General features: G+C 56.1%; 3 protein-coding genes across 16 annotated transcripts in view; all 3 read left to right on the plus strand.

Annotated features, from left to right (window-relative positions):
* KIAA1671 (KIAA1671 ortholog) overlaps positions 1-6,377 on the plus strand; it is a 65,119-nt gene extending 58,742 nt beyond the window's left edge. For 9 of the 11 annotated variants that reach the window (XM_023937422.2, XM_023937424.2, XM_023937421.2 and 6 more), the window contains 6 exons: positions 622-874; positions 2,320-2,494; positions 2,694-2,821; positions 3,036-3,169; positions 3,328-3,410; positions 3,893-6,210. In XM_023937422.2, coding sequence (XP_023793190.2) covers positions 622-874; positions 2,320-2,494; positions 2,694-2,821; positions 3,036-3,169; positions 3,328-3,406 — 769 coding nt within the window. In that variant the 3' untranslated portion in view covers positions 3,407-3,410; positions 3,893-6,210. Of the gene's footprint in view, positions 1-621; positions 875-2,319; positions 2,495-2,693; positions 2,822-3,035; positions 3,170-3,327; positions 3,411-3,892 lie in introns of all 11 variants that reach the window. The other 2 variants (XM_023937430.2, XM_023937432.2) reach the window with 1 other exon arrangement.
* On the plus strand, positions 4,905-12,885 carry CRYBB3 (crystallin beta B3). 3 transcript variants are annotated; one of them, XM_086856551.1, is made up of 6 exons: positions 4,905-6,632; positions 10,228-10,307; positions 11,520-11,638; positions 11,717-11,849; positions 11,917-12,059; positions 12,614-12,885. In XM_086856551.1, exons 1-6 carry the CDS (start codon positions 6,527-6,529, stop codon positions 12,777-12,779), a joined length of 747 nt encoding a protein of 248 aa, XP_086712677.1. In that variant the 5' UTR covers positions 4,905-6,526; the 3' UTR covers positions 12,780-12,885. The 3 variants fall into 3 exon arrangements, with proteins under 3 accessions (XP_086712677.1, XP_086712676.1, XP_086712675.1); XM_086856550.1 differs by having other exon boundaries at positions 6,488-7,378; XM_086856549.1 differs by lacking the exon at positions 4,905-6,632 and adding an exon at positions 9,266-9,523.
* A 2,840-nt stretch (positions 12,886-15,725) lies between these two features.
* On the plus strand, positions 15,726-18,408 carry CRYBB2 (crystallin beta B2). Of its 2 annotated transcripts, none has more exons than XM_086855966.1 (5): positions 15,726-15,906; positions 16,585-16,703; positions 17,415-17,589; positions 17,970-18,112; positions 18,216-18,408. In XM_086855966.1, the coding sequence occupies exons 1-5, from the start codon at positions 15,850-15,852 to the stop codon at positions 18,382-18,384; spliced, it is 663 nt and encodes a 220-aa protein (XP_086712092.1). In that variant the 5' UTR covers positions 15,726-15,849; the 3' UTR covers positions 18,385-18,408. The 2 variants fall into 2 exon arrangements, with proteins under 2 accessions (XP_086712092.1, XP_086712093.1); XM_086855967.1 differs by having other exon boundaries at positions 17,415-17,547.
* The last annotated feature ends 1,647 nt before the right edge of the window (positions 18,409-20,055 follow it).

Consider the following 20,055-nt stretch of genomic DNA (forward strand, 5'->3'; position numbering starts at 1 on the left):
ATGTTTAGAACAGTTTTCCTAGATATGTGCCCAAGAAAAGGTGCTTAGTGACAAAAGTCTTCTCTCAGGTGGAGAAAAAAAAATCAGAGTTAAATGACTTTGTTTTTTTTAAACTGGGAATTAGAAACAAGACAGCCCAATTTTTACTGACAGTGAAGTCTTCCTATTTCAAGGAACACTCCAGCCTTTGTGGCAAAGGCAGACACAACTGTGTCCAGCTTTCAGTCCTGACCCTGCAGCTCATTCCTGTCAGTCTAGGCCACGGGAGGAATTTTAGGAATACACTAGGAGCATCCCAGCACTTGGGAGCAGGTGCTGCTGCCCTCCTTCCCGAGGCACAAGGAGCTCTGCCCATGGAGCCCTGCCTTAGGGTGCCACCTGGTGCCCAGCTCTCTTCAGCTCAGCATTCCTGAAGGAAAAAAACCCTCTGGCTGGCTGGAATACACCCCAATCCCCAACACACTGTGAATCCAAGGGGTGAGGGCTGTGATCCACACCCTGCTGCTGGTGCTCTAACTTGCCGTTCCACTTTAACTCCTGCTGACCACGTGTGATCCAGCCTGGCCCTGCAGGTCTTTGTTTGCCCCAAGGTCTCACAGATTGCCTTTGCTCCGTTTGCAGCTTTGTGGGAGAATCCCCTTCCCTGGACAATGAGGTGGTGTCGGGGCGGAAGCAGCCCCCGGGCAGCCACCCGTCCTCGCTGTCCTCGCAGACAGAGCCGCCCTCCCTGCCGGAGCACCATGACTTCTCCAAAGACCAAAGGAGCACCAGCCTGGACCGTTCCAGCACGGACATGGACTCCACTGATGGGGCTGATCTGCCTCCTACAGGGGACACGCTCCCTGAGGACAAGAGTTACTTCTCCTTCATCGATGTAAGTTGCCATCGTGTGTGCCCTCAGTTAATCCCTGCAAAGCAGTTCCTTCTGGAAGCTTTGCAGCCAGTTTTGCCTTTCCCACACTGAATTTTCCCAGCTGCTTTCCTGCCTGAGAAGTTTGGGATCAAAACTGCAGAGTTCTTCTAAGTCTCTGTGGTGTTTAGGTTCTGAGAGGTTCTGTAAAGCTGCTGGCCTTGGATAATCAATCATGGAATCCCAGACTGGAAGGGATCTTAAAGCTCATTCAGTTCCACACTTCCAACTAGACCAGATTTCCCCAAGCCACATCCAACCTGGCCTTAGACACTTCCAGGTGTGAATATTGGAAGCATAATTAAGTAACACAAACAGCCAGTGCCTGCTGTGCTATCAGCCATGCAGATTTAAGGCTGTAAAGACCTTCACCAATATTTTTTTTTTATTCACCGTTGGTTTCTTTCCATAGTAGCTCACAGTTGCATTTTAAAGGATTTTTCTATAGTGAAGAATCTTGCAGTTGGTGTTTAAGACCAGGAGTTTCTGGTCATACACAGTTAATGAGGTCTAGTGCTGCAAGAACTTGGTTTAGTTTGGAAAAGTCCTGTAAGATTATTGAGTCCAGCTGTTCCCCCAGCAATGCCAAGGCCACCATTAACATGTCCCCAAATGCCACATCCACACGGTGTTTGAGCACTTCCAGAAGGTTCTGTTTTGTCCTGGGCCACTTCAGATGTCTCCGTAAAAACATTTTTAGCTCCAAGTGCAGCTGGGAAATGCTGTGTGATGAGTAGTTTATTCCTGACCTGAAATCTTTTGAGAAAAGGAGTAAACCCACATCTGGAGAAGGAGAGACTCAGGGATATTTGGTGGTTAAAGGCAAATCTGTAACAGCAAATTGCTTTAAGCAAGTAAATAAATGACAGCTCCTTGCTTTGCTCTGTAAATGTTACTGCTTATTGGATGTGTTGGAAATGACTGATCACAGAAGTTTTCTGAATGCTGTGACACTAAACTTGGAGTGTCCTTGTTGCTGGTGAGTGGCTTTGAGTGTTTGTGGCTGGCAGGGAAGCTGCAGCTCTGCACTCCAAGAGAATTTTGTGTAGTTGCTCTTTTTAGATCCCAGTCTTGGGATTTGCCCTCAGCTGCTACTGGTTAGCAAGACCTGTAGTCATAAAACACTCTAGGAACCAAACTCCTCATTACTGCAGTTATTTTTTATATTAATTTGGTGCAAATTATTCATTCAACTCAGGCATCCACAGCCTAGAGAGATCCAAGGATTACACCCAGTTAGCCACGATGTCCATGTCCTCATCAGTGCATGATCCCTTTAGTATGATTTTAAGTGACTACAATAATAATCATCAGGCAAATGTTTATTTTAATTGATGAATGCAATCAAATGGGTTGGGATTTAACTGTGGAGGAGGTGGGGCTCATTCCCAGGTCTGTTTTTTCTCCAGCACACGGCTGTCCTGGACTCCAGTGCTCTCAAGACTCGGGTGCAGCTGAGCAAGAAGCGCCGGTGCCGGGCGCCCGCGTCCCACTCGCTGCGCAGGAGCAGAGGGCTGGACCTGGAGAACAGGTTTTCCTTGACAGAAGAACCAGATAATGGCTGGATGTTCAAAGATTCCACAGGTAACCCCTCAGCTACCTGGAATAATTGGTTGTGATGTACCTGGGTGCAAGGGCAGGAGTTTGTAAAAGGCGTTTTTTAAATACTGCCCTTCGTTCCTGCTTGAGTGTGGGAAGAGATCTCGAACAAAAGATGAAAAGCTGGCTCATGGTTTCCCCCTCTGCTTTTCTTTTTATTTTTTTTTTAAAAACAATTAATTAGAAGAGAAGAAAACTATGCAACAGGAAGATTCTGAGGAGGAAGAGAAGATCCAGCACACTCCAAGGTCGTCTTCTGTGCAAGCCCAGAGACTGCCCGTGTTCCCAGGGATGGATCACTCTGTTCTCAAGGTAAGCTCAGGCAGAGCCCAGGAGGTGGGAGATAAACCAGTTCAATAGCTGCAAGTGCTTTGTAAGGAATTCCCTCACTCATTTCAGGGATTTTTTTTTGTTTTTATATATCTGGAGTGATCCATTCTGCATTCCAAAAAAAAATAAATAAATAAATAAATAAAAGCCTGGATGCTGGCTTTAAAAGAACCCCTTTCTTTATTTTGATATTTAGGCCCAGCTGCGGAAAAGACAGGAGTCTGAGAGCACTGGTGACATCGGCTCTGCTCAGCTCTTCAAATCCCCCAAAGCACAGCTCGGCACTCCCAGCAGCAGAGTGCTGCCCTCCAGTGTGGAAAAGGAGGACAGGTGAGAGAGTCCCAGCGTCAGGAGAAGGCTAATGCTCTTCTTGCTGGAAGGAGAAATAACGCAACAAGCTGTACATTCCTTTTTGTTGTTGTTGTTTCCGTCAGGAGTTTTCATAATGAGAGAATAAAGAGTATTTTTATTTTTTTTTTATATCTTAGGTCAGAAGAAAAGTCTCCTCAGTGGCTGAAGGAGCTGAAATCAAAGAAGAGACAGAGCCATTATGAGAATCAGGTTTGAAAAGGTACTTGGGTAGGAAGGGGGGCTTTGCTGAGTGCAGGAGTGCAGTGACAAACTCACATTTCCTTTGATGTGTTGGTTCAACTTTAAGCATACAGAGATCACAGAAACCTATCTTACTGTTTTTAATGTAATGAAATTGTTTCATGAATACCCACAAATCCTTAAAGGAAAAAACATCACTGTGGCCCCACAAACACTGCCCTTACCCTGCCCTGTGCACCAGAGCCCCTCCACTCCCAGTCACAGTTCCACTAATTCTCTGCACATCATTTGATTTTCATAACCCTCACTCTGGTGGGGCTGGGATTTCCCCAAGTTTGAAAACTTTGTGTGGTTTCAGCACAATTCTGGGTGGTTCTTAAGCATTTAATGCATTAAACAAGACAAGGCCAAGGTGGCACTGCAACAGAAAACACATTTCAAGGGGGTTCCTGTTCCAGCTGCCTGACCATATCACAAACTTCCTTTTGTTTTCCTTTCCAGACAGTGATTCTAACTGGGAGAAGATAAAGAAGTTTAACAGAAGCCTTAACTCATCTGAACCTAAACCCCCATGTCATGTTGCTGCTGTTTGCTTCCTGCCTCAACTGCTCTGTGCATGGTGCCTTCCTGTTTTGTGGAGAAAAGCTGCTTCAATTCATAGTCAAATACAAAGCTGTGTCTGTCAGGTTGGGGGGACAGTGGCACCTCAGATCTGCCTGCAGGAGAACTCCCCTGGGTCACAGCACCTCAGAAAGTCTTGGAAAACAGAGATATTTGGGAGTGCTGTGATCCAGGGAACTCCCCTCGCTGTGGAACAGACTCTGTAGGTGTTCACCTCTGGGAGATGTGTCTGGCTGAGTTTTGTGTTTGTTTATGAAAATAATAATTTTAATCAAATTTATCTTTTTTTTTCTTTTTTTTTTTTCTTTTTTTTTTTTTTGGTGAACAAATAGTAAGCTCCTATTTAGAATGAAACTTGTGGAAGGTGAGAGTGGAAGAACAAATCATGTTTACTGCCATATTGAAAAAGGAAACTTGATTATTTTTTTGTAAAATGTATTTTTGATTGGCTTGTATTTACATGTGATCTGCTGACCTGGCAGATGGAGATAATTTTTAGATGAACAAAATGTTAATTTTTGTCACTCTTGAAGTGGTATATTCTGTGTTTTGTCAGCATGTGGAATAATTGCTTCATTGGAATGTCTTTCCTAAAAAGGATCAAGCAATAATGTCAACCAGTTCTCTTTAAAAAAAAAAAAAAAGTAAAAATATGTAAATACTGTTTTTATAACAAAAAAGGAAGGGAAGAGGGAGGATGTTACACTCATATCAGGGTTCCAGTTAATTGTTGAATGTCACTTTAATAGCAGTTCAGATAGTCCCACTTCATATTTTTATTTGTTAATCTGTAAATACCAGGTTTAAGTTTTTATTTTTATGCTGATTTTGTGGGATAACCTAAATGTGATCTTCAGTTTCTCTGATGATTTCCTGTCTTTCCTTTGGCAAGATGTGCTGATAGCGGAGTAGAGATCTCCTGGAGCACGTGGGTGTTTGGGTATCCCTAATTCTCAGATATTCCCTGTCTCTGGACACTGATTGTGAAACACCAACCACCATGGCCATGGAAGACAGACTCGATTCTTGCCCCAGATAAGTGCTCTTTCAGTAACCTTTAAAAGCGTAGCCCAGGTGATTCCAGGTGTTCCTCAGGCTCAAGCAGGAAAAGGTGGAAGAGGGAAAAGGGGAGTGGAGAGCTCTCCTCACCTGGCAGAGCTGCTTGGGCTGCACTCCCCACGTCCTGCTGAGGGGCTCCTGTGGGTACAAACCATAAAGCACCAGCACTTCAGCTCCTTCTCCTTTTGTTTTTTTTTCCCAATCAGCGTTTCGGGAGCGCAGCTCCCGTGGAGCCTGCCCAGGCTGCTGTCTGTCAGGCTTGGAGCTGCCAAAACCATGTGCCAATTCACCTCAAGGAGGAGTCACAGGGGGGGATTTGCAGTCCCAGTCTGCAGGAAATAGCAGCAGGATGGCAGGAGACAAGTCCCATCTGCACATCTCTGGCTCCCGGGTTTTATTCCTGTGGCAGCTCCCTGTGCTCCCTGGAGATGAGATGGAGACGTCTGTCTGATGTAAAAGTCTTTTCCCTGTTGTTTTGCCCTGTTTCTCATGGGAGCTGTTGCCACTGTTAGTTTGGCAGCCCCTCTGCTCCCCAGAGAGCAGTGATCCCCAGGATTCTGAAGGAATTTGGGGATGGGCCGTGTCAGTGCAGCCACCACCACTGACCAGCTCCTTTTAAAACCTTGCACAGATTTCCTTCCCTCTCCTTTAGATGTTGGTGGGAAAGGTGACTCTTGGTGTGGTTTTTGGGGTATGTTCTGGGGGCGTGTCCCACGTGTGACGCTCACCTGGGCCAGCCTGAGCAGCACTGCAGGTGAGGAGGAGGAGGAGGAGGAGGATGGTTCTTCTCACTCACACCAAGTGGGGCCTCCCACGCCCAGAAATCAGGCAAGTCCCTGCTCACAGGAACATCCTCACAGGCTGGGTTTTCCACTTCCACAGGTGACAGTGTTGCATTCCCAGCAGTTGGAGGATTTACTGGTTCTTGGTCTAGGCCAGAAATTCTATAACTGTGCTGAGGAAGCGGGAGGGGATTGACACGAGGTTTCCACAAAGCCCTTGAATGTGTTTGCATTTCCACATCTGCTTGGACAATGCACTGAAATTACTGTATTGAGTAGTTTAACCTACTACTGAGAAATGTTTAATGCTTAAATGTCTAATTAAAGAGCATCTTTAGAATGTTGTTGAATGGGAAAGTGTTTTTTTCTGCTCTGTTATTTCTTTATATTGTACATGGATTAAATATCTACTTCCTTCTCTTCGGGTTATTGCTCTGTAATAAAAGATATATAAATATGTTATTACTTCTTAAATGATAGAACAGACTGTAATACACTTTATATAATTCTATTTTAATTCCAAATAATGCTTCTTGGAATTTTTTCTGCTTTCACTTTTGTTGCCATGTGCTTTTTCCTGCTGTTTATTGGAGATGGAAGTGAGCTCTAAGGTTCCCTCAGATGTGCTGCTTCCTTCACTCCTGGAGCAGACTCATCTCTTGTCCAAAAAGTGATGCTGAAGGTGATGGAGGCCCTGGAAGTTCCTTTGTCTCTCCCATCACAGCTCCTCAGCTGTTTCTCCTTGTGTAAAAAAGCCACATTAATACTGGGTTTTAAAGGTGGGATGTTGTGCTTTGTGGGATTCAGGAACACTTTGACTGCCCTCCTCTCACAATCCCCAGCGATCCCTGCTCTGGGTGGCGTGTCAGGGACCTGCACGGCTGCTCCATTGCTTTTTATTGGAATTCCCACTTGTGGACTTCTTCCTTTTTATTTTTCTCTTTGCAAATTCACCTTTTTAGCATCTCTGAATCTTCAGTTTGGTCCTTATCCACCAGAGCCTTTCACATGCTGCAGAGAAAGAAGCAATGTTTGGTTTTCCAACCTTTGACATTCCAAGACTTTCCACAGGATTATTCCCAGGGTGAAAGTTTGTTTCACCCTGTTTCTTGTTTGCAAACAAGTTACTTGCAAACTGAAATGCAGGTGGGGCAGCTTTGGGAATGCAAAGTGTGACCTGTAAAAGGTTTGGAACAGCAGATCCCAGATTTCTGCAGGGGTGTTGTGTTTCAGGAGGAGATGGGCAATTCTGGGGTGCTGCCACAGGGTGTGGCTCAGCCTCACAAGGTGTATCCAGGTGCAAAACCTCTGGGCCAAATTCCTCAGCTCTGTCACTGCTGTCCCCAAGCTCTGGGGGGTAAAACAAATTATTCCAGTGAAGTACAGACCTGTCACCATAACTGTGCTCCCTGTGGGCCCGAGGTGTCTGCACCTCCACAAAGGACCCTGGTGCAAGAGCAGCTGCAGCCAAGTGAGGGAGGTGTTGGATCCATCCCTTCAGCCCAGTGCTGAGAAGGAGAAACAGGTATTTGCTTTAATTCCTTTTAAGATGGACTTCTAGGAGGTGAAGGATTTTGGGGCCAGCTTGGACAAGGCTTGGTCTAATGGAAGGTTGGGGGAGCAGGGGGGAAGAATGAGATGAGCTTTAAGGTCCCTTCCAACCCAAACCATCCTGTGATTGTATGAAAACACCTCCATGGAGCTTTAATGGGATTTGGGGATGTTCTGGCAGAGGCTGCAGAGTCCAGGCCTAGTTCTGCTCACCTTGGGAGTGGAGAGGGTGGAGGGTGGGAATCCTTCCCAAGCTGGTGGTGAGCTCTGTTCCATGGCTGTCCTGTTCTCTCAAGGATAAGTGTATTGCAGAAATACAGTCTGAAATAACTTCAGGTCCTTCTGGTGGGATTGGCACAGGAGGAGAGCCAAGGTCTGGTGGTTTATGGGTTTCTCTCATTCCATATTAAACAAAATTAGATCAAATCTGGTTTTGAAGGAGCTCTTGTGGAGATGAAGCTTTTATATCATTCCACTTAGCCTTATAGAGTCTGTCAGTCTGGGTCACAGTAAGTAACATTGTGTGATAGAAATCCTGTCTTTTGTATTGCACAGTTTCCTGGGGTATGAAGATATTCTGGCCACTGTATTTTTTGTTCTGTACCATTACAGCTCCAGTTTAGCTTTGCCAGGTATTAATAAAAAGGATCTATTTTCTAACAGTCGTTTTTCAAAGGGATTTAAGAGGCTGACAGCGAGAGGAAATTAAGGTCTGTTTGGGAGAAGCATCAAGGAGATCCAGTGCCCCTTCTGTCGTGTTTTTGAAATTGCCTTGTCAGTGTGGAGAGCTGGGAGAGGCAGATCCAGGGCCCTGGATTCACAGATTCACAGGGTCCAGATTCACAGAACCCGGTGAATGAGGATGCTGGAAGGAAGGGACGGGCACAAGAAATTCTGTGTTCCTAATTTGTTGAGGACAGGTGATATTGTGTTTGGTAAGACAGAAATCAATCCATTCCTCCTCAGTCTGTGCCTGTCATAGCTGTGGCACCTATGGGACAGCTCTGATGGGGACCCCAGGATGGGCAGAGTGAGGAAGAGTCAGTTGGAGACACCTCCTGGGTCATCCCTGTCACACCAGGCCTGGAGCATCACCCAGCGAGAGCAGGGATGGGATGGGGCTGGAGAGCCTCATTCTAACACGTACAACAGGAGAGGTTTCCATCCCTCTCCCCTTCAGTTTGCCCAGCCTGACCCAGGGGATTCACTTTTCTGGCAATTTCAGTAAAGGTTTCATGGGTAGTTCTTGGTTTCAAGATGAGCCACGCTCAGAGCAGGTAGAAAAAAACCTTCAAGGGTAGAAAATGGGGATATGTGCAGCTGAATGAAATGTTCCCTGAGGAATCTGGATGGTTTGGGTCTGAAGAGACTCTGGCAGGTGAAAAGGGAATCAGGGCCACTACCAGCAGGTGAAATGCTCCCAGTTTGGTGCCTGGTGTGGAAGGGCTGTGTTCCCCACCCTTACATCATGCTGTGCCCGTGAGGATGGACAAACCCTCGTGCCAGGCTCCAGAAATCCCTCATCACACACCGCAGGATGTGTTCCCAGCGTGTCCCTGGGAAATGCCAGGGAGGGAGCCAGATTAGAGGGCGCACAGAAAGAAAAGAGACTTAATGGAGAGAGAATCTGCCTGGGGCCAAAGTTCAAGTAAGATTGCCAATCTGGAAACCCTGAGCTGCTCCAGCTTTCTGCCAAGCTCCCGGAGCCGACCCCGGCCCTGTGTCACACCTTGCGCTGGAGCCCACACAAACGGGGACGTTCGGCCTGGTTTTTGCTTCACGCTGCGCTCGGTTTCCAGGCTAAACCCTCCCGTGAACTGCTGATGGCAGAGTTTTCCAGAGAACCTGGCAAGAAGCAGCGTGAACGTGCTGATGCGAATTTCGACGTTAATCTTCTGTAAATCGAGTGGCCCGTGTCCGAGGGACGGCCGCGAGAAATCTGAATGACGTTTCCATAGCTCGCTGCGCGCCCGCGCTATTGAGATGAAATCTCATGGATGGAATTCCGTGGACGCAGCTGCTGTATCAGCGCTCGGGGAATTCTGCTGTTCTGTTCAGAAGCAAGCCATAAATAGCGGGGCCGCCCGCGCCGCCCGGCACAGCGGAACCACACGGAGAGGTAGCGGCGGCACCACCGGGACTGAAGGGGCTTTCTCAAAGAATTTTTGTGTTTCTCAGTCGGGGTGTCCCCCAGCGGAGGGTTTGGCTCGTGCGTGATGAGAAGTGAAGCTGAAGGGTTTGATTCAGGACGTTGATCAAACTCCTTTATTGGTCTCCTAAGCCCCTTGTCAGCCTGGCGCGTTCCAGTGTTGGAGCGGAGTTTTGCGGATGTTCCTGGAGAGCGAGGAGGGGGCTCTCACCACCATCCCCCCCCAGCCAAGGCGGTGGCAGCAGCTCCAGCTGTGGGGTTTGGTGTCCCCCAGGATGCTGGAGCGAGGGAGAAGTGTCAGGTTTATGTTGTGGGGAAAGATGTCAGCAGCTGGAAGCTGACAAATTCCTGCTGGGAACGAAGGCTGTGAGATGGGAGTTCAGTGGTAACTGGGCGAGCTGCCCCGGGCAGAGGGCTCCGTGGCACTTGGGACATGGCTCAGTTCAGTCCTGCTGGTGGCTGGGTGAGGATTTGGGGCCCATGTGCAGGAGGGAGAGGAGGATGGATAACAGAGCTTGCTCCTAGCCTGGACATCCGTGGGATTTACAGCTGCTGCATCAGGGTCTGTGCTAACCCGTGCTGCTGTTCCGTGCCAGCTTCATCCTTTGTGTTTCATTATCGGCTGTAGATCCCGGCACCTCCCGCCTTAACTTCCTGCAATTTGGGTTTTCCAGGCACAATGACCGAGCAGCAAAGTCCCCCCGAGCAGATGGCGACTGGGGAGGGTGCTGGCGAGCGAGGTGGCAGCTACAAGGTATCCTGGGGTGTACTGGGGACACTGGTTACGGATGGATGCTGGGTGGAGCCGTGGGATGCGGTGCTGGAGTTACTGCCAGCTCTGCAGCTGGTGCTGGGGACAGGAGTGGGTGGTGGCCCCGCTCTGGTGTTGAGCCTAGGGGGGCTCAGGTTGGGAAGCAGCTGGAGCTGAGGATCTGCTGCTGCTGCTCCCTGGCTGCCAAGGACATTGGCTGGCCAGGCTGGTGTGCAGCTGCCCAGGGATTTCATGCAGGAGATGAAGCATCCTGGCACAGCAGGATCAGCTGTGGGCCCAGGCACTGAAACTCCCCAGGTGCGTTTGTAGGTTTGGATTCAGCTCGTAGGTTGGTTGAAAATAAATCAGTTTTTAAAGTCAGGAGAGGATGTGGTGGCTTCCCACAAAGCTGCTCCTGGACAGGGAAGGCTGGAGTGGGAAAGAGGGGTGCCAGGAGCTGGGGCTGTTTATTGCTTTGAGGTGCACAGAGGATCCTGAGGAACCTGGGTGTCACCTCTGTCCCCTGAGCCCCCATTATGAGGTGTGTGCAGGAGGTTCTGCCCTTGGCCCAGGCTCAGGTGTTGCAGCTGTGACCCCTTTGGGACAGTGCCAGGGGGTGCCTGGTCACCCCACTGACCCTCCTGGTCCCTGAATGGTGCTGGGCACCCTGGGCCCTGCTCAGTGCCATGTTCTGACCACTGGGACTGGCTCCAACCCATCCTGCAGCTCAGCCTCGAGGCTCTGCTGGGAGCAGGGCAGCCTGGGGAGGCACTGGGGTCTCTGCACCTGGCAGGGCTTAGAAGAAAACATTGAACAAAGAGCTTGTGCCAGGCCAGGTCAAGGGGATGCTTGGATCTGGAGGATGCAGTGATAAGGGATGGATGGGCAAGGGCCAGGCTGGGAGTAGGAGAGGCAGCCCATGGCTCAGGAATTCTCTTAGCCCAAACTTTCCATGTTTCCAGCGCTGTGTTTGAGCTGGTTTTCAGCCTGTCATGGACAAAATTCCAGCCTGTGCTTTACCAAACACCCTTGGCCGGAGCTTGGCCCAGAGCTCTGTCAGGGCAGAGACAGCGGCAGGGCCTGGCTCTGTCGGGCGAGGAGTGAGATCGGCACAGGGTGGCCAGGATGGAGGGACACGGCCAGAGCCCTTTGATCCACTGCTGCCCCCATTTCCTGGGGTGTTCCCCTGGCTGACAGCATCTCTCCCCACCTCAGATCACGATCTACGAGCTGGAGAATTTCCAGGGGAAAAGGTGTGAGCTGACAGAGGAGCTCCCCAACATCACCGAGAAGGAGATGGAGAAGGTGGGCTCCATCCAGGTGGAGTCTGGCCCGTAAGTTTGGGGTGGGGAAGATGGAGCAGCCCCAGGGGATGGCAGGGAGAGCATCCCCCTGACATTGGGGTCCTGCAGGTGGCTGGGCTTCGAGCGCCAGGCCTATGCTGGGGAGCAGTTTGTGCTGGAGAAGGGCGACTACCCCCGCTGGGACTCCTGGTCCAACAGCCACAGCAGCGACAGCCTGATGTCCATCCGGCCCCTCCAGATTGTGAGTAGGGCTGTGCTGGGGTGGCCACCGGGGCTGGGGGCGGCCCCTGACCCGCCCTTTCCCCCAGGACAGCGCCGACCACAAGATCCACCTGTTTGAGAACGCGGGATACACCGGGAGGAAGATGGAGATCGTGGATGACGACGTCCCCAGCCTCTGGGCCCACGGCTTCCAGGACCGCGTGGCCAGCGTCAAGGCCCTGAATGGAACGTAAGGATCCAGGGGACACAGGGGACACAGGGGACACCCCAAGAGGTTCCTGTCTGTGGTTGGTCCCTCCAGGCTGGTGGTGGTGGCAGGGGCGCCTGGCACAGCCGCTGCAGTGGGGCCGCTGCTCCCGTGGTGCTGCTCATGCCCATTGTCCCTTGTTCCCTCCCTGCTGCCACCTTTTCCCTGGCCCACAGGGGGTTATAGCTCTGACCATGGCAGTGTCCCTGGGGCTGGATGATGGCTCCTTGCCCTAACCCACCACCCGAACAGCGGAGCTGCGGTCCCTTCTCCACGGACTCCATCCGGCCCTGGCACAGCATTTCCCAGCTGCAGCCTGTGAGGTGGCACTTGGTGACACCCCAGTGGCCCTGGGCAGCATCACCTGGCTGTGGCAGGCAGAGACATGGGGATGGGGATGGGGATGGGGTTGGGGATGGGGATGGGGATGGGGATGGGGATGGGGATGGGGATGGGGATGGGGATGGGGATGGGGATGGGGATGGGGACACTGCCCCTCCTCCAGGCATTGCTGAGCACCGCCTTGCTCCCCACAGGTGGGTGGGCTACGAGTACCCCGGCTACCGGGGCCGCCAGCACGTCTTCGAGAAGGGCGAGTACCGGCACTGGAACGAGTGGGACGCCAACCAGCCCCTCATCCAGTCCGTGCGCCGCGTGAGGGACCAGCAGTGGCACCAGCGGGGCTGCTTCGAGAACAGCTGAGGGACCCCCAGCCCCCCCCGGGGCCGCTCGCGGGGTCCCCCGGCTGATGCCGTGACCGTGGTTGGTGTTTTTTGTGCAAAAACCTCAATAAAGCTCTGAGATGGAGGCTGCTGGTGCCTGCCTGGTCCTGGCTGGGGGAGGGGGGCAGGGGGATGGGGATGGGGATGGGGAGGGGGCCATGCCCAGCACCCCCTGCACAGGGCAGAGGGGGAAGTGCCAGTGTTTGCAGTGTTACATAAAGGCTGCAGCTTTCCAAAAATCACCCCCAGTGCTGCTGCATCAGCGTTTTCCCAGTGCCTCTGTCCCTTTCCACAACATCTCCTGCCCGCTCCCAGGGCTGGTGGCCAGTCCCAGGGCAGGGAGGGGGCCGGGGGGATGTGTGGAGCAGCCAGCCCTGGGTCGTGCACTCCAAGCAGGGCTCATCCCGTGGAGGGATGGCTGTGCCCAACCTCAGTGTCCTGCAGGGTCTCCTGCCTGTCCCCAGGGAAGTTTCCCACAGTCCTGGGGTGGTTTCTCCTGGGGGATGAGCTCTGACATGGGGGGGCTGTTCTGGGGGCAGAGGTGGGGGGTTGAGGGGTGCCACAGGGGGCTGGTGGGACACTGAGCTGCCCTGGCACTGCCCTTCCCCTGGGGCACTGTGGCCACGCTTGGGGACCCACCGGGCTGGGGCAGAGATGAGAGATGGGCTCGAGTCCACCTGAGGGCTTTGTGCAGATCCCTGAGCAACCCCTCTGGAGCTTTTCCCTTTGGGGGGGGTTGGTGGCTGGGAAAGGTGAGTGCCTGGCCCTGGGTGGCAAAAGCTGCTTCCAGAACATTCCATGGGGCTGCCACGGCCGGGGAGCTGCAGCACCAGGGCTGGGATGAGCTAAATCCAGCCCAGCAGAGCCAAGGGAGGGAATCACAGGAGCCACGCTGAGCACTGTGGCAGCCCCTTGCTGAGGTGCTGAGGGGACAGGATGCCTGGGACAGGTCCATGAGGGTCCTGGGCTCAGAACCTGAATGAATTAACCCAGGAGATGGGGAAGGCAATACTGGCTCCATCTGTGGGGCCGCAGCAGGAGACACAGGCAAGGAAGGGCTGGGAATGCTGGAAACTCCTGCTCACATCCATGGCCTGATGGGTTCCTGGCAGAGCTGCGCTGTCACCATGGCCCCTCTGGCCCTGGAATCCCCATCCCCTGGAGCCAGGGCAGCCACAGAGCCTGGGACTGAGCCCCCCACATGTCACTGCCAGGGTGGGCTCTGGTGACAACAGCCTGTGAGTGACGGTGTGTGCAGCCAGCCTGGGGTAGGGGCTGGGGCAGAGGGGACCCTGGGGGGGCTGCAGCCCATCCCCTGTGGGACCTCGGGAGGTGCTGGCTGCGGGAAGGAGCAGGTCTGGGCTCTGTTCATGCTCGGGGACACTTGCTGGGGTGAATCCAGCTCCTCAGTGGGGTGAAGGGGGCTGCGAGTCTGGCAGTGTCCCCCCTCCGTGAAAGCTCCTTTTCTGCAGCCCCCAGCCCCGTGCAGCCTCCTGGCTCGGCTGCTGGGACAATGCCAGCCAAGGGACCCTGCTGCTGCCCCCGGCCCCAGCTCAGCCCTGGCTGTGCTGCCCATCCAGGCACATCCCAGCCGCGGGGACGCGTCCCAGCCTGAGCCCCGGTGACCTCAGCTTTGTCCCGCTGTCACAGAGGGGCCCCTGAGCTGCTGCTGCCTCTGCCCCGTGGGGCTGGGGCGCTTCTCAGGGACCCCAAAAGGGCGGAGGAGCCCAACACCCGACACTTGGGTGCCCCACACCCGAACCCCGGGGTCTGTCCGGCCCCTGCCCATGCCCGAAGGTGTCGGGTGTCGGGCCGGGCTGCAGACGGGCAAAGCCAGACGCTCCCGGCGCTTTGAGGCAAAGTTTGATCGCGCATGGGAAGAGCCGAGCTCAGCAGGTCCGGCCGGGGGGGGATCAAGGCTCTGGCCCCGAAGCGGGGCTTTGCTGGCCAGGCCCGCCCCGGCTCTTGGCACGCGTTCGGCTGATGCTTGCAAACTCCAAATCTCCTCGCCACCAACCCGACAAAGCGGGTGACTCCAATGTGACAGGTAATGAAATAACTCGGGCTTGGTGCTCGGGCAGACAAAGGCTGCGGCGGATCAGCTGACCCTGGTTTTCATTGGGGTTTAATCCAGCATTCTCGCTTTGAATCAGGCTTTAACTATTTTGTAAATAGTTTTGGCATCTCTCTGCTGCGGCTCGGTATAAATTCCACCTCCCGGCCCCAGCCCGTCACTGGCTCAAGCGGGTACTGGTATAACTGGTAAGACTTTGCTATTTATTGTCCTCTCTTTTGCCGTAGCCTCCTCCCGGTGCCCGGGGCCGCGGTCCCTTGCCGGTGCCAGCGGGGTGTGGGCAGCGGCTGGGCCGGGGACAGCCCCGTCCCCGCAGCCCAAAGCAGGATATCACCACCCGGCCACGGCTCCGCTTCTCTTCTGTCAGGAATGAGGTTTTCACCTGTTTTGGAGCTGCTCAGATACTGAGGGTCCCTCTGGGCTTGAGGACTGGGCTCATTGCGAGGGGTGGCAGTGCCAGGCCGAGTCGGGAGGGCTCGGCACAGGCTCCCCGGGGCTGGGGCTGGCGGGGGGAGCCCCAGAGCTTCTCCCCATCGCCCCTTCAAACACCCGCGTGGGGCCGGGGCTCTCAGCTGGACAGGGACAGCAGGAAATCCTCGAGCGAAGGGCCTGGGCCCCACTGGGAATGATTTAGGAATTTCCTGGGCTCACAGTTGCCAGTGCTGGTCCCGAGGGCCATTGCCTGTGCTGAGCCTGGGGAGGTTTGGGGTGCAGATTTATCCCTGAGAACCCCATCCTGAGCCCATCCTGCTGCCAGCCCTGCTCCCAACACCGTCTTCCTTGGGCAAACTGCAGGGTATGGATGGACACGGGACAGGGACATGGGACAGGGACACAGGGCAGGGACACAGGACAGGGACACAGGGCAGGGACACAGGGCAGGGACACGGGGCTCTGAGCACGGTCCCCAGTGTGTCCCCAGAGGCAGATTTTAACGTGCTGAGTTTCCCTCCCAAGGCAGCAGACTACCCAGCTGATGATGGCTTCCGAGCACCAAATGCCAGCCTCCAAGCAGCAGCAAGCCAGCTCCAAGGTCAGTGGGAGACTGCCCAGCCCTGCAGGTGCCCAAAGCCTCTCTGGGTGCCCAAACCATACCCGGAGTCGCTGCTGGGAGCAGCTGAGCTCCCCTTGCCAGCACCCCCAGCACTCCCGGCTGGTGCCAAGCGTGGCCGGCTGCGCTGCTGAGATGTTTGCAGCAGGACGAGGGGATGGGGAATGGGATTTTTTTGGCATCCTCGGTGCAGGCGGAGAGGTTGGGAAGAGCTCAAGTGCTGATCTCCCACCACCGCTGCGGACACAGCAGATCTGTCCCCACTGCCCGCTGACCCCCGAGGTCTGTGCTGAGCTGGCGGCCCCGGGGCTGTCCCCGAGCTGTCCCCGGGTGTCTGGTCGTGTCCCTCCGGTGGCTGCGGTGCTCCAGCCACGACCCGAGTCCCTCAGCTGTTTGATGCCCGCTGTGAGCATCCCTGTGCCAGGAGCAGCGGGGCTCTGGGACAGCGCTGGCACCCGAGAGTGTGACATCCTCAGAGGCACGGCAGCGGGGGCTTGCACTTGCAGGCTCCTTAAAAGCCTCTGGAGTGCAGTTTTTGGGAAAGTGAGAGGTCTGGACAGCTGCAGATGTGCTGCCCCAGCGGTCGGGGACAGCGTGTGCCCCCCGTAGTGGCGGCAGGGGAGGGGGTGATGCTCTCGCTGAGGTCCTGCTCTCTTCCAGATTGCCATCTTCGAGCAGGAGAACTTCCAGGGCCGCTGCCATGAGCTCAGCGGGGCCTGCCCCAACCTGAAGGAAGCCGGCGTGGACAAAGTGGGCTCCATCCTGGTGCACTCCGGACCGTACGTGAGAGGGGCTGGGGGCCAGGCGGGGCGTGGGAGGGACGGGGCTGGGGAGGAGGGGTCTCCCCGCTGCCACACCCGCGTCGCACCCCGGATTTCGTGTGGCCAACACTGCTGAGCTGCTCGCCCACCTCACCCCACCCCAGGGACTGCCCGGTGCCAGGGGTTGCCAGCAGGTGAGGGGTGAACAGGGGGTGACATTGTCACCTGGACAGGCTGAGAAGCCCACTCGGCGGCAGGGAGAGCGGAGGAGTGTGGGCACGGGCACAGATCACAGCGTTACCCCCACTTTGGTTTCCTTCCCTTTGGGTGCACGGACGGGTGAGAGCGGGACCCTCTCCCCACCCGCTGGCCCTGTGTGTGCTCTCCAAGCCACGGGCTCCTGGCAAGGGAGAGCCCCTGGAGAACCCCTGGAGGGTTCCCAGCCTGCAGCCCCGGAACAGCGGGGGCAGCTGCAGAGCGCCAGCCGCGACATTTGGGGGATCCTGCGAGTCCCCAGGGACCGAGGATGGGTCGGAGCATCCCCAGTGGGAAGCCCTGCGGTGCCGCTGCTGTCCGGAGCCCCGCTGGCACCTCCCTGGCACCTCTCCCCTCCTGGCGGGGAGCAGGGGACGCGGCTGGGGCTCAGCCCGGGCGCTCGCCGGGGGCAGTGCCAGGGGCCGAGCCCCGCGCCCCCGCCCCCTCTGAAGCGCGTCCCCTGCTCTCTTCCAGCTGGGTGGGCTACGAGCAGGCAAGCTGCAAAGGGGAGCAGTTTGTGTTTGAGAAGGGGGAGTACCCCCGCTGGGACTCCTGGACCAACAGCCGGAGAAGCGACAGCATCACTTCCCTGAGACCCATCAAAGTGGTGAGAGCACCCAGACAGCCACTACCCACCCGCCAGACCAAGGTCTGCAGCCAGAAGTCTTCCCCAGCCTTCCCCCGCCCTCCCCAGCCCCGCGGGCGGAGGGGCACCCCCTCCTGCGCACCCTCGCCCCAGCCCTCGGGGCCCGGGGAGCCGTGGGGGGGTCGGAGGGGGCGCGGGGACGGGGGCGGTGGCAGGTGACCCCAGAGCGGAGGACGTCTGCTGGTAAGTCTGGCAGTGCCCGCGCAGGCAGCGGCTCTCTGAGCTGGATGGAGGGATGCGGAGCACCCCCGGCATCGGTGGGAGCGGCGGCGCGAGGTGCCGGCCCTGGCCTCGGTTTCCCCATAGCCCTGGGCTCTGCCCCCCCTGCCCAGCCCCGCGGGGCCGGCAGCCGCTGACCCCCGTCTCTGCTCTCCCGGCTGCAGGACAGCCAGGAGCACAAGATCGTGCTGTACGAAAACCCCAGCTTCACCGGCAAGAAGATCGAAATCATAGACGACGATGTGCCCAGCTTCCACGCACACGGCTACCAGGAGAAGGTCTCATCCGTGCGGGTGCAGAGCGGCACGTGAGTACCGGGGGCACCGGGGCTGGCTCCCGGAGCATCCCCGCGGGGCTGGGCTCTGCCGGGTGACGCGTGTTGTGTGACCCCTCCCCGCTTGCCTCGGCAGGTGGGTGGGATACCAGTACCCTGGCTACCGGGGCTACCAGTACCTGTTTGAAAAGGGGGACTACAAGGACAGCTCAGACTTCGGCGCTCAGCACCCCCAGATCCAGTCGGTCAGGCGCATCCGGGACATGCAGTGGCACCAGCGCGGTGCCTACCACCCCACCAACTAAAGCCCCCGGGCCGTGCCGGGGCGCGGGGAGCGGAGCAAGCGTTCCCCCGGCCGCCGCTGAGCCCCCGCGGCCTCGCCTCCCGCCTCCCCCCGTGTGATGCCCGCGCTGCCGAAGCAACTCAATAAAGCTTGGAGTTTCAAAGTCCCAGCTCGGCCTTTTCATTCGCGGCGGGCACAGGGACCCCGCTGCCGGGATGCCCGGCCTGCGCTCCTGGCTGGGGAGGGGGCTCTCAGCGCCACCCATCGCCGCTGCCATCGGTGCCGCCGGGCCACCCGAGTGTCCGGGGTCAGGGAGGTGACCTGGGGCTCAGCGGGAAGCTCGGGGGTCGCTCACCCTGTGCAGACCTGAGGGGTCCGGCCCCAGCGCGGTGGGGCTCAGCCCTGTCCTGGGGTGCGCGGCCAAGGCCGTGGGTCACATCCTGCTGTGGGGACAAAGGTGATGTCCCCTGAGCACCGGGGCAGATGCCACAGATGCTGGCGAGGGGGGATTGCCCTCTCCAAGCCGAATAATGGCATTAATTATTAAGCTCTGAAAGCTTTAATTAGTAATAATGCTTTAATTTAGCAGTCACGCTGCTAGAGGATGCTTTTATGATGGTGTCATAAATCGGGCAAAGGAAGTGGAGGAACGCAGCCGCACCTGCTTGGCCGGGGGCTCCGTGTGGTGGCAGAGGCGGTGGCGGAGGTGGTGGCGGCTGGGCTCGGTCCCCTCCGGCAGCAGGACGTGGCCGTGGCAGCCGCTCTGTGTCCCTGGGGCTGTGTGGGCACGGGGGCCGCTCATGGGCACAGGTGAGCGGCACCTGACGGGGCACTCCGGGCACCCCGCGGCTCCTGCTGCCCTCCTCTCCCATGCCTGGCCGCGGTGTTTTGGTGGGGATGCCGGCAAACCCGGGAATGCCGGGGAGTCAGGGATGCACAGCATCCTCCTCGGCAGCTCCCGCTCCCGGCGGAGCGGGGTTTGCCCCCGAATCCTCCCCGTGCCAGAGGCTTTTCCCTGCACAGCCCAGCCCACGGGCGACCAGCCCGATGCATCACTCGCCACACGCCGCTGCGAGGCTCCTCGGCGAGGCGTGCTTTGGCAGCCACAGCGCTGCTTCCCTGCGGAAAGCTTTCCTTCCCCGGGATCACCTCAGAACTGAACGTTTTGGTGAAAAATGGGATTTTAGCGGTAGCAGCGGCAGAGCCCGAGGTGCTCTGTGCGCTCCGGGAGAGTCGCTGGGAAACGGCGGCTCCTGGGGGGGCAAACTGCTGAAAGCAGCAGCGGGGTGGGGAACAGAGACCCCCAGATCACGGAATCAGAGATTCCCGGCCGTGGAACCCTGGAACGGTTTGGATCTCGAAAGCTCATCTCGTTCGGTTACCCTGCCATGAGCAGGGCCACCTTCCACTAGCCCAGCTTGCCCCAAGCCCTGTCCAAGCTGAGATTCGGGGGCCAGGGCAGCTCCCGCGGGGACACCGGCTCTGGGTGGGCTGGGAGGGTTCTGGGGGAAAAAGCACCGAAAGCAGAAGTGGAAAATATGAACGAGCCCAGAGCAGCTCCTGCGGGACCCGTTGGGGGAAATTCCTCATCTGGTGGCCGGGTGCACCCAGGTGGGCGCCTCGGGTCGCCTGGAAGCAGCTTCAGCTCTGCTGAGGAGGGTTTTCCCCTCGCTGGCTCTGGGGAAATGGACTG

Source organism: Cyanistes caeruleus, chromosome 18, assembly GCF_971803275.1.
Source record: "Cyanistes caeruleus chromosome 18, bCyaCae1.hap1.1, whole genome shotgun sequence".
NCBI lineage: Eukaryota > Metazoa > Chordata > Aves > Passeriformes > Paridae > Cyanistes > Cyanistes caeruleus.